Source organism: Tubulanus polymorphus, chromosome 10 (genome assembly GCF_964204645.1).
Source record: "Tubulanus polymorphus chromosome 10, tnTubPoly1.2, whole genome shotgun sequence".
Classification (NCBI taxonomy): domain Eukaryota; kingdom Metazoa; phylum Nemertea; class Palaeonemertea; order Tubulaniformes; family Tubulanidae; genus Tubulanus; species Tubulanus polymorphus.
The window spans coordinates 13,108,595-13,122,161 of NC_134034.1; the positions used below are offsets into that span (position 1 = coordinate 13,108,595).

General features: G+C 43.0%; 1 protein-coding gene across 1 annotated transcript; it reads right to left on the minus strand.

The window, feature by feature from the left end:
* Positions 1–5,809: 5,809 nt before the first annotated feature.
* Positions 5,810–6,907, minus strand: LOC141911638 (uncharacterized). The gene has a single exon (XM_074802627.1). The coding sequence runs from the start codon at positions 6,905–6,907 to the stop codon at positions 5,810–5,812; it is 1,098 nt and encodes a 365-aa protein (XP_074658728.1).
* Between the last annotated feature and the right edge of the window lie 6,660 nt (positions 6,908–13,567).

A 13,567-nucleotide genomic window follows, 5' to 3' on the forward strand; every position in this document is an offset into this window, starting at 1 on the left:
CGAATTGAAGTTTCTCAATAAGGTAAGCAGAAGAGACGACTGTCAGAAATCAGCTATAGAAAGAGTCGGATCCTGGTGGTGGTGGCAGCAGCGCAGTGCGTTTAATGGCCTCGTGTTAATTGTAAACCGCAAGACGCAGTGTAGTGCGGCATATACATTTCTTTTAGTTATTTTTATTAGATTATTATCATTATTATTACTATTTAAGAGTATTCATAAAGCAATTGCAAGGATTCAGAAATGCTCAGCGGATACGGTGCAAAGTATGGCATAGTCCGGCTTGTATTAATTCTGACCCCCCCCCCCCTTTAAAAGATCCCAGTGACGACCCTGAAGTTAGTTTTCTCGTTGAGGCAGGCTCGTTAAGTTATGTTGATAGCTCGGAACTAGCATTTTGTCCTAAATAGGTTCTCGTTATGACTGCAGTGAACTGATATAAATCTCAGTGTAGAGTTTACAAATAAAAACCAACTGTAGAAACAGTTTATATCCTTATAGTTTCGAGGTTAAAACTAAGCGAAAAAAAATTTTTTAAATTTTTTTTTGATCCTCTGAAGATGTAGTTTTAACCTCGAAGCTGTAAGGAAATAAACTGTTTCTACAGATCAGGTTTTTATTCGTTAGGTTGTCGTTAAATCGCCTTTAAATGAACTCGAGAATCGATCGATTTCGCGCCGGTGTCAGGTTCTTCCACGGTGGAATTTATTAGCCTAATTTTCCCCCGATCAGAAGCGACGGCGCGCGCAACACACGGTTGAACGTACGTTCCTCGATGCCTGGATGGTTTATTGCGGCGCGCGCATGTTCTTATTTCTCTAATCCGCGGAGAGATTGCGCGCGGGCCCAATCAATAATGCCGGCCGTAAATCAGAATATTCCGAGTACACCAGTAATTAATGATGAAGAAAAAATGATCGTCTGCCTCGTGTGTGATCGCCCCTAGCAACGGGAGTAAACAATTTCTCCATCCCGCGATATCGCCATAAACTAAATTCAACCCGGGCTAATATTTCACGATTTCGGTCGACGGGTGACGGGTAACTTCTGTTAATGCTTTCTCGTAAAATTGATAAAGCCTCGATTCAGTCTTCAGAGAGATGGAAGGAAATATGACCGATTTATGTTTCTTTCTGCCGAGGGATTTTCAACCTGATAGACATCGTGAATCTGTTTTTGTAACAGCGCAAACCTCACTGCTCTAGTAGGGATTTGAACCAGATGGCATCACGAGACTCTGTCACAGTACAAACTCCTGTCCTAGTAGACACATCCTCCCTTACAGGGATTTGAATCTGATGACATCATGAGACTCTGTCACAGTACAAACCCCTGTCCTAGTAGACACATCCTCCCTCACAGGGATTTGAACCTGATGACATCGCGAGACACTGTCACAGTACAAACCCCTGCCCTAGTAGACACATCCTCCCTCACAGGGATTTAAACCTGATGACATCATGAGACTCTGTCACAGTACAAACCCCTGTCCTAGTAGACACATCCTCCCTCACAGGGATTTAAACCTGATGGCATCATGAGACTATGTCACAGTACAAACCCCTGTCCTAGTAGACACATCCTCCCTCACAGGGATTTGAACCTGATGACATCGCGAGACTCTGTCACAGTACAAACCCCTGTCCTAGTAGACACATCCTCCCTCACAGGGATTTAAACCTGATGGCATCACGAGACTCTGTCACAGTACAAACCCCTGTCCTAGTAGACACATCCTCCCTCACAGGGATTTAAACCTGATGACATCATGAGACTCTGTCACAGTACAAACCCCTGTCCTAGTAGACACATCCTCCCTCACAGGGATTTAAACCTGATGGCATCATGAGACTATGTCACAGTACAAACCCCTGTCCTAGTAGACACATCCTCCCTCACAGGGATTTGAACCTGATGACATCGCGAGACTCTGTCACAGTACAAACCCCTGTCCTAGTAGACACATCCTCCCTCACAGGGATTTAAACCTGATGGCATCACGAGACTCTGTCACAGTACAAACTCCTGTCCTAGTAGACACATCCTCCTTCACAGGGATCTGAACCTGATGACATCACGAGACTCTGTCACAGTACAAACCCCTGTCCTAGTAGACACATCCTCCCTCACAGGGATTTGAACCTGATGACATCGCGAGACTCTGTTACAGTACAAACCCCTGTCCTAGTAGACACATCCTCCCTCATAGGGATTTGAACCTGATGACATCGCGAGACTCTGTCACAGTACAAACCCCTGTCCTAGTAGACACATCCTTCCTTTACAGGGATTTAAACCTGATGGCATCATGAGACTACGTCATACAGATCCGCCTTTTACCGTAAAATAAAAAAAGGAAGTAAAAAAATGCATTTGATAATATAAATAATATATCGTTTTTATTTTTGAAATATTTATTTACATATACAGTTATAAGTTCGTATAGGGAGACATTTTTAGAAAAATTCCATTTTAAGATTCTCAAAAAAATCAAGATAGTTATGACCGACTCTCGGGTTTTGGAACGTTCGTAGAATTACCGCCGCCAGAGGGCGTGACCGACTGGTTTAGAAGTTTCGCCCGAGCTTTAACCCTGGGAATCACATCTGAACCAGGGTTCTCACGGGTTTCGAAAAGTCTTGGAAAGTTCGGGAATTTTTTGACCTTGGGGCAATCGCGACCACTTCGAAAAAGACGGCGTTGTATAATTCACCGGCTCAGTGACGCCATCTGACGGTTGGGTTGTTTAAACACTGACGATATAGAAATGCACCTTGATCTTATAGTCGAAATTGCGTACAAATTGAAAAAAATTATCTAGACTATTTCTATGCCGGATCGATGATGTAAACAGTTACTAATTCGTTTCGTTAGAAATGGTTACTAATTAGTTACAGCCACTACGTTACTAAATTAATAATACGAGTAGATGTTTGGAATGTTATTATGTCCTGATATTCTATCCAGATTTTTTTTACGACAAAGTCTAGATGTAAATCGACAACACGTATATACTTTTCACGTCGCGGAGTGCAATCGATAAATAAATCAATAAATCAATAAATCAATTTAAAAAAATACGATAAACAGAATTGACACAAATAAAAACGATTATAATTTAGAAAGAAGAGAACCACAAAATTACTCTAGAATTCATCTGGTTCGTACAACAGGTTTAGGTTAAGGGGGCTGATCCATGGGGGGAGGGGGGCACAAGGAGTACGCGCTCCCGTCCCGCGCCCTTTTGAGAATACAATGGAAATATTTTTCCATTTATATTGCTATAAAACGACCCCAAAAACAGCGTTTTCCGCGAGGTACTAGCGAACGGAGTCTACTGAGTCATCATACGGTGTTAGTAGTGAAATAAGAAAATAAATGCTACAAAATATTAGTAGATGTTTGTCTAAACTAAAATCAACTATAAAAAAAAATCTACTAAAATATATATTCATAGTATTTTTGGGACCGCCTTTTAGATTTAAAGGAGTTTAAAAAGTTTGAATCGATTTGTAGAACTGATTAATGATATGTCGGAATTTGTTTTCAACGGTTTACGAAGATTCGTCTTGAGCGGAGTCAACTTTATCATCCAACTCAGATATCACTGTCAAGTCAAAAGATCAGACTTGAGCGGAGTCTACTGTATCATCCAACTCAGATATCACTCTCAAGTCAAAAGATCAGACTTGAGCTGAGTCTACTGTATCATCCAACTCAGATATCACTCTCAAGTCAAAAGATCCGACTTGAGCGGAGTCTACTGTATCATCCAACTCAGATATCACTCTCAAGTCAAAAGATCCGACTTGAGCGGAGTCTACTGTACCATCCAACTCATATATCGCTCTTAAATCGGATACATTAACACGGCCTGAAAACAAACACTATGACTTGTGTTCTATTTATTCGTGATGATTTATTGTCAGGAGAGTTGTCAAGTCGAATACTTCACAGTCACTTTCTCGAGATGTTCAAGGAATTGATTTGCGAGGAAGACATTACGAGGCCTACGAGATTTCCAGAGACTGCGGTCAATGATTTCAGTGTTAGTGAAATAATCGCCATCGTTTCAAATCTATTAGGGTAGAAATATGTACATTAGAAACTATAGGAACCTATATTGCCGACACAAGCATTAAACGATATTGGATTCGCAGATATGCATGTATGAAGAAAATTTTCAAAAAGCAGATTTTGAAATGACTGTCTTGTGAAGAGTATTCACCTAAAACGGCTAAAAATTATATCTTCTCTTCATCCGCTGGGTCATTTTTTAACTGCAATATAGATTGTGATCAGTTCATTTCTATTACTGCCGGGTCTGTTATTATTATCTCGATCTGATATGAAAAGCGGTCGGTAGAAATGAGAGACAAGGTATCAATGTTTTGTCTTGATACGTCCATTTCTACAGACACCCAAATTGCTAACACAAGTAATCGGTAGCATCCTATTAAAGATTAATCGTGCCTATTAACAGATTTAACGATAAGAATTATAACTATCTTAAACATTGAAATTGATTTAAGTTCTTACAAGCTACAACTATTTACAATTCGGTTGAATTTGTGCGTGGAGTTTCTCTCTCTCTGACGAAGAAAGAATCGATGGCCGCCATCTCGTCATTTTCGTCAATCTTCAACCGGGCCCTTTTTCGCGCTGGCTGCTTCATTTTAATAATAATCATAACATCATAATATAATAACATAACAATGCATAATATTCCTTATATATATGTATAAATATAGATATATGATACACTAGATTCCCAATTCAATTATATACATGTTAGTTAAATGTAGCTAAAGCGACCGGCAAAATTGGGCAAACACTGCGACCGACCGGCAAAATTGGGCAAATACTGCGACCGACCGGCAAAATTGGGCAAACACTGCGACCGACCGGCAAAAATTGGGCAAACACTGCGACCGACCGGCAAAATTGGGCAAACACTGCGACCGCAAGCTGGCTCTTGACACTATAGCTATATACGCGGATAAAATGTGAAGTCTATATAATCTACGCGTAGTACAATAATAATCGACCGCTCGATTCAAATCAATCTATCGTTATTTTCTAGATTTCTGTATATTATAATTTGTCAGCAGTTTAATCCATTTTACCTCTGTCTCAAACATTGCGACTTACGACACAGCAAAAAAAGAATCGTTTACGCCCATCATTTCAGACGTTTTGTTAATCATCGGTTTTTAGGCTTAAAAGTATGATACCTTGTTTCTCCAAATCAGCCGGGTCACTTTTGTAAACTGCAATAAGACGTGTAATCTATAGCTGCCGGGTCTGTTATTGTTAGCCTGATCGTGATTTTAAAAACGTAATGTACAGGGTTGACAGGCGACCGACCGGGTCGACTTTTTAGCTAAGCAGAAATGAGAAACAAGGTATCATTTTTAGTCATCCATTCCGGCTGATTTCGTTCTCGGAAATTTCTACCTTTACAAAATTCGTTTTATCTCGCTTATTAAAGGGGACCGTCCATCCGGGGAACACTCCCCCTGAAATCATCGATATACCACTTTAACCTTGACCTGAATTATCGCACTTTGACATTATTGATTTTCGAACGTTTCTTCTCGCTGACATTCTATTCACCTTGATCTCGATCTGCTGCGTTCTCGCCTTGACATTCACAGAGGACACGCAATAGCTTCTTATAAATTATTGATCGGATATATTGGTATTTCTTGCCGTTCGCGATGAAACGTATTCAAAGCACTATACGTGTTTTTAATTAAACGTTCACTTTTTGACCTTGACAGTGCACGAACCATCAGGTATCTGGAACATGTCATACAGTATTCACCCTCGTGCACAGCTGGTGATCGGAATTCGACAGTCGACCGTTCATCGAATTCGGCGATTTTTTCATGTACACCCACGGTTTCGTCGTCGGCGGTGGCCCCGGTCCCGGAATTCTACCGCCAGGGGGCGGTAGCGCCGTGCCCGCGTCTAACGACCGTTGATACGGCAACGAAGCGATCGGACAGAAAACCGGCGACATGGCGTCGAGGGTCGGGGTGACCGGCTCGCGTTGTTCCTGCTCGTCGCGGCGGTCGTAGTTTTCGGCGGTATCGTCCGCAATAATTCGACTTTGCGACGTGCTCGGCTGCGGTTGGTTGTATTGAACAGTCTGCGGTGGGTATCGCTCCGAGGACAGCGGTAAACTACCGACGTCGCCCGGGTAGGTCGGTATGCTAAAACAGCGCGGGTTATGCGCGCAGATATGCATATGCGGCGCGACGTTGGCGCAGTGATTCATATTCGGCACCTCCAACATGACCCCGCCTTTATCGTTCTCCCAACACTCCTCGTGTATTTCATGTATCGTAATATCGCTGAATTCGCCGTGCGCGCCCGGGTGATAGCTACTCGATTCGGGATCGTGCGCCACCGAGTCGTACTGGCTGTCGAACTGGCTGTCGTATCGGCTGCTCTTACGACGAACGCGGTTGGTCATGTGACGTTGTTTACACTGCGACATTAACACGATTAATACGATAATTGCCAGGGCCAGGAAGGCGCCGATACTGCTGCCGATTGAGACCGGTATATGCCAGGTTGTAGTCATCGCGTCCATACAGTGCCGACTCGGCGAATCGACAGAACTCGAGTTGTTATAAAGCGCCAGACAGATCTTGTAGTTCGTGTTGGCCAGTAGTTTGTCGATGCTGTAATTCGTAGATTCCGGCGGTAACAGGTCGCTGTATTTCACCAGCGTGCTGCCGTATCGTTGGTAGTGCACCTTAGCGCCGATCAGGTTGACCGTAAATTCTCGGGTGATCGCCCATCGTATGTTGATGGTCGTCGCCGAAGCGCTGGCTAGTTCGAGGAATTGAACGATAGATGGCCCTGCCGTCGTCGACATCGTGTTCAGAAGGTTGAACATCTCGCGTGGCTTTACTTAACTGAAATGATATCGAAAACGAAAAAGAATGAGAAGATTGTTCGTGTCAACATTGTCGTTTAAAATACTCATTTCATCATTGAAATAACTTAAGTAGTTTCCTTTATAGAATAAGTAATCGATAAGGATTTTAATTGTAGTTACTTTCACCATTGATATGATTGACTTCACTATCAGAAAATTTACGAACACTGGGCGGGGTGACCCCCTAAACCCCCTCCCCTCGGATCCGCCACTTCTACGTGATTAGTTATCCGTTGCCATTTTTTTCTCGGCGGGTTTGAAGAAACCGATCTACTTCTTGACGGCCATTACCGCTCGGCTGTCGATTTGTGCTCAGTGCGATGATGTATTTTTTCTGCATCCCCGAACCGAGGTGAGGCTAATAGCAGATTGATTGATTGACAGCTCGTGGGAGGGACGTGTGTTTTTCTTTTTTCGCGGTTTTTTCCCCGTACGACTTGTCGGTCGCTAATCGATAACTTGATGAATGGAGCTCGGTACTATATACCTGCGCGTATTATCGGAAATCGATATTGGCGCCAGTAATAACACAACCGGTGAGCCGATTGCTTTACTTCTGCTATGTCCACATTTGGTATTAATGAAGTCAACAACAATCTCAGCCGTTCCTCGAATCGAAGTTCGTCGCCTTGCGGCTATTTTCATTAAACTTCACTAGTACGGATGCCATTTTTCTATTTTACTATTTTCACTATTTATCGAATTATCTCTATCAACTTTGAAATCAACATTCTCAGCTGCCCTTAAAATAGGACTACCCCGCCTCGCAGCATTTCCGCGATGTTTACAACCTCACTAGTACGGATGGCTGCCTGGCGACCCTTTTTATTTAATTTTTTCACTATATCGACGGCAACGGTTCTCGGGCCCGGGTTCGAACTCCGGAATTACCATGCCTTGGTTCCGATTGCACTTTGTATATGTTGTTTCTAGGGCAAATACCTAAATTTTTGTCGAGATTGAATTTCAACCTCGTCACTCAGCTATCAAGGTCATCTTCAAGGTCATGTCGGTGGACAAAAGAGTTTTAGTGCCTAGTTCTGCCATTCTGGCTATAACATAGGTATGCCTCTATAGATATCTATGATGACATCTCAATGGTTGCTGCCTTGCGGTCACTTTTAAATGAAAGCCTTTTTTAGCTATGACGAGACTTCATCGATTCTGAATATTGCTTTCGGCTGTGAAAATCTCGCATCAATTTCTGCCTTGCAACTATTTTTGAAGTATGACCTAATCCATTGTGATGTTACAATGGCTGCTGCCTGGCGGCCATTTTGAAAAATTCAATTTTAGCTATATCGATATCGAATAGGTGTAGTTACTATTAAACATTCGATTACACTTTGACGATATCACGATGATTGCTGCCTCGCGGTTTTTTTTTAAAAATTTTTGAGAAGCTCAATCACGTTTCCGTAATCGATATTTTCGCATCGATCGGTCGGTGGCAAACAGCCTCCCCCGCGGCCATTTAAAAAAGAGTTGTTCGTCCTTTGACAACGGAATAACGAAGTAAACTTCGATTCGGTGCACTGGTTGATCCAATTATATTATGTGTATGCCTTGCGGCTGTCTTGAAAATCTACATGATTCGCGTAACCCCGACACCGTTTTTTTTCTCTATCTGAGTATAGCGCGATTGATCAATGATTCTGATATTCATCAATATTCAACTACAGCCTAGCTGGAATGATTCCCTGGTAAGCGAGTACGGGTGGTATTTTTCGATAAGATGCTTACGATGATCTACATTGTATACACTCGCTTGGTGTGTACACAATTTCATGACGCCGTAAAAACCGATACAATAATGTTTATATATACATTGATACCTATAGCATGCGACGGGGTTCTGTGTCAGTCGATGTGCACTACGTCATCGATATTGGCGTTTCAAAACAATCATTATAAGAGTGAATTGTTTTTATTTTGTTATAAAAAAGATATTTCAAAAGATATTATAAGTCTTATTTTGATAAATTTTAATCGTTGTTTTTGTGAGGAATCGGACTAAATTATCAATATTGGCGTTTCATAGTAATAAATACAATTGTGAATGTTCGCGTCTTTTTGTTGTCAGATTTCTTATTTCTATTTCTGATGAACTCTAATAATGTTTTTCGAGGGGAGGTTAAACCGGTTTTCGGTCAATCCAATGTCACTTGTTTGCTCCGAGTTCAGCGATAAATGACCCCAAACATTTGCCCCCACTGGCCCAAGCGAGTCTCTGGCGAGCGAGTACGGGTGTTTTGTTTTTGTCTCGATAAGATGTAGGCACGCACGCGCGGTATGTACACAATTTTTCACGGATCGGCCCCCGGTAAGCGAGTTTCGTATATTTTTTTTCTACGGTCCCTGGTTGTTGTCATAAGCTCGACGCGCGTCATGTGTCATTATGCGAACACGAGGAGAAATTCTGCGAACTGCGCAAATAGTCTGGCCGCATTTATATATCAACCACGTGATGTTTTCGTTAAAGCTGTAAAAACGTTTGCAAACATGTTTTCGTATATTGCTAACTGCTATGCGTTTATTGATTCAGACGATGTGCACTACGTCATCAGTATTGGCGTTTCATAATGATGATTGCGGCGAATATGAATTTGCATCTATTTTTTTTATTAGTAAGATTTCATTATTCTCTTTTTATGTTTAATGAATTTTCATGTCTTGTGCATTTCAACGATAATTGAGGGTATCATATGCGGGCATGTGTGTGCACTATACGTCATCAATGTTTGGGCTAAAGTGGCTTTAGCCCGCATCGACAACAGTGGAACTGGATCCTTAGACACATAAGATGGACGCAATATGTGGAACTAGATCCAGTGTCAAATTAAACCGACACAACTGTGGAACTGGATCCAGAGTCAAATTAAACCCACACAACTGTGGAACTGGATTCAGTGTCAAATTAAACCCACACAACTGTGAAACTGGATTCAGTGTCAAGTTTAACCCACACAACTGTGGAACTGGATTCAGTGTCAAATTAAACCCACACAACTGTGGAACTGGATTCAGTGTCAAGTTTAACCCACACAACTGTGGAACTGGATCAAGAGTCAAATTAAACCCACACAACTGTGAAACTGGATTCAGTGTCAAGTTTAACCCACACAACTGTGGAACTGGATTCAGTGTCAAATTAAACCCACACACAACTGTGATACTGTGAATCCTTGGTTACAGAATCATATTAAACCCACACGCGGTTAGATTATGGTCCTCGGGTGTGAGTGACGGTGATGCGCGTTTAGTTCGTTTCACGGATCTCACTTACAACGCACGAACGCAGACGGCGCGAAGGTGACTTCGAAACGAATGCGAGCGAATCATCCTCATCAAGGGAACGACGAAACGACGAAAAACCTAATTGATAAAACGAATTCGGCGCTCGGCTTCATCCGTCGAAATGTCACCTTCGTTTCGACGTTATAATCTAGCAGTCTGCGGAAATTACAAAACGCGGTTACAGAATCACACTGGTTCGCGCGCGATTGCCGCCGGCAAGTGGGGATCGGACGAAAACCGACTGAAAATATCATCATCGATCTAACGAGTTTAGAATTCCCTTTGAAACCGGCCGCCGTTTTGTCAGTAATTACAAATCGGTCTTTGATGTTGCTAGCGTTTTGATTGCTAAAATGCTGGCTGCTCTTGTTTCAGTCACGTTCATTGGCCTGTTTGTTCTGGGTCCAATCGGTGAAGGTTACAGTACTAGCAGATCCGACTGATTGGCGCTGGTTTAGTTTACGAAATTCAGTTCGATCACAGTGGTTTTGCTATAGACCGGCTCTAATTGGTGGGTTTGCTAGAATGCAGTCCAATCAGAGTGGTTTTCAGATATAGACCGGCTCTAATTGGCGGGTTTGCTAGAATGCAGTCCAATCAGAGTGGTTTTCAGATATAGACCGGCTCTAATTGGCGGGTTTACCAGAATGCAGTCCAATCAGAGTGGTTTTCACATATAGACCGGCTCTAATTGGCGGGTTTGCCAGAATGCAGTCCAATCAGAGTGGTTTTCACATATATACCGGCTCCGATAGGCTGGTTTGTCCGAATACGGGCCAATAAGAGAGTCCCGCAAGTAGAATAGTGATCGGGGTATCCAATCAGAATCGGTTTTACAAAAAGATGAACAATTTTGGTCCTTAATATTTCCCTCTCTTCTTCTGATGCTGTTTTGTTGATATCTTTGACGCGTGATCATTCGTTCCTGACCGATGTTTGTTCTTGATCGTTGAATAATTAATCGGTTATCGTCTGCCGAGTGGCGCCGGATTTTCTATGTATTGTTGTGAGAATGTGAAGCGCGAACTGCGCTAGTATTTACTATTTTCTCTTCTCGCTTTGATTTCTTATACAATTCAATATAAAAAACGAATGAACTTTTCTCTTACTTAAACAGACCTTCATTGAAAATTGCATTTTGTCTACTTCTGAATGTGTGATAATGTATGGATTCGGGAGCCAGATTTTTGAGGGACAGTTCTATATTAAGAAAAAGGGTACCTTTTCACCGTGAAAAGGGGACACTGTCTTTCCTATCGAAAAAAGTATTGATCTTAAATATGAAGGGCACCTGAATGAATCATTCGAGAATGCATTACTGTTCATTCTCCAAAAAAAACATCAAAAACGACGAATGAAGGAACCTATAATGGTTTATAAGATTTTCCATGTCACCCTTCGCCAGTTCAAAGTTGAAAATGAATTGATTTTTGTGAACGTAAAGAGCTGGTTTCGAACTCGGGAATAGAGCGCCCGTATGAGTGCTAGTTACGCCATCTGGCGGAATAGTTGGTGCTCGAAGTTAAACACAACTCGCGTTCATTTCTGGACGCAAAATCTAAACAGCAATTTACAGGAATTCTAGGATATATGGAGCGATGGTACTGCGCGCGCAGTGTTTTTCGTTAATTAATGAAAATTCCCCGTGGTTCGTTTCCCCGTATAGATGCCCCCTCCCCGCTCGCCCCGCGGCGCGAGACTGCGCAGTCGAATGATATTTTTCAATTAACCAAATGAGGAAAATAAACGATAAAACATGAATATCGCCGTGCTGCGTGTATAAGCCTCGATCACTCCTATCGCTCTCGCTTTCTCTCTCCTCTCTCTCTCTCCTCTCACTCTCTCCTCTCTCTCTCTCCTCTCACTCTCTCCTCTCTCACTCTCTCCTGTCTCTCTCTCCTCTCACTCTCTCCTCTCTCTCACTCTCTCCTCTCTCTCTCTCCTCTCACTCTCTCCTCTCTCTCACTCTCTCCTGTCTCTCTCTCTCCTCTCACTCTCTCCTCTCACTCTCTCCTGTCTCTCTCTCCTCTCACTCTCTCCTCTCTCACTCTCTCCTGTCTCTCTCTCCTCTCACTCTCTCCTCTCTCACTCTCTCCTGTCTCTCTCTCCTCTCACTCTCTCCTCTCTCTCACTCTCTCCTCTCTCTCTCTCCTCTCACTCTCTCCTCTCTCTCACTCTCTCCTGTCTCTCTCTCTCCTCTCACTCTCTCCTCTCTCTCACTCTCTCCTGTCTCTCTCTCTCCTCTCACTCTCTCCTCTCACTCTCTCCTGTCTCTCTCTCCTCTCACTCTCTCCTCTCTCTCACTCTCTCCTGTCTCTCTCTCCTCTCACTCTCTCCTCTCTCTCACTCTCTCCTCTCTCTCTCTCCTCTCACTCTCTCCTCTCTCACTCTCTCCTGTCTCTCTCTCCTCTCACTCTCTCCTCTCTCCTGTCTCTCTCTCTCCTCTCACTCTCTCCTGTCTCTCTCTCTCCTCTCACTCTCTCCTCTCTCTCACTCTCTCCTGTCTCTCTCTCCTCTCACTCTCTCCTCTCTCTCACTCTCTCCTGTCTCTCTCTCCTCTCACTCTCTCCTCTCTCCATCCCATCTGCCCCAATGCGGCTATAAATCTATTAATACATGTATTCATTATTCATTTATTACTTCATCATCTTCAGGTGTACACTGTACTAGCATACGATTAGCTCGAGTGAACCGGTCCAAGGAAACATAGAAGGACTCTTTATACTCTTCCACGTGAGACAGGGTTTCTCGTCGGTCGTGTTAAGTCTTGCCCTAACCGAACCAGTCTTTCCACTTACAGTGGTGGATTTTGCTCTCGTGACGGTGTAACAAAAGAAAACAACATTTTGACCAACCGTTTCAGCGCATTTGATACATCAAGATACCATGCATCTAGTTGGGCTCGATTTTTATTTTTTTATCCAGAATTCCCCCAGTCCGGTCAATAGGTGCTGCTAATGCCATCCCTGGAACCGCCCCTGTCTTATTCGGCAAAGTGATGGAATGAATGTCGGTCGCACCTTTATCCGTTTCCACCTATGAGATCATCAATCACTCATTAAGCGTACACAGTGTATGTGCGTAATCTCACGGGTCAGGAGCCAACTCTGGCAAGTGAATTACCGTAGCTATTATACCCGGTTACGATCACGTGTCTTCAGGGAATCGATGCATATTCGTGGCTAGTTAATTGGGTAATAGTGTTTAAAGTCCCCGGTGACAGACCCGGTAATACACTGCGCCGAACTATATCCAGATATTCATTCACCTGCGGGATTTTATTCGACGAAATGAGGTTTTGGGAGAGAGACCTGGATTGAG

Coding starts and splice junctions, on each gene's coding strand:
- LOC141911638 (XM_074802627.1), bottom strand. CDS start 6,907: ATGTTCAACCTTCTGAACACGATGTCGACGACGGCAGGGCCATCTATC.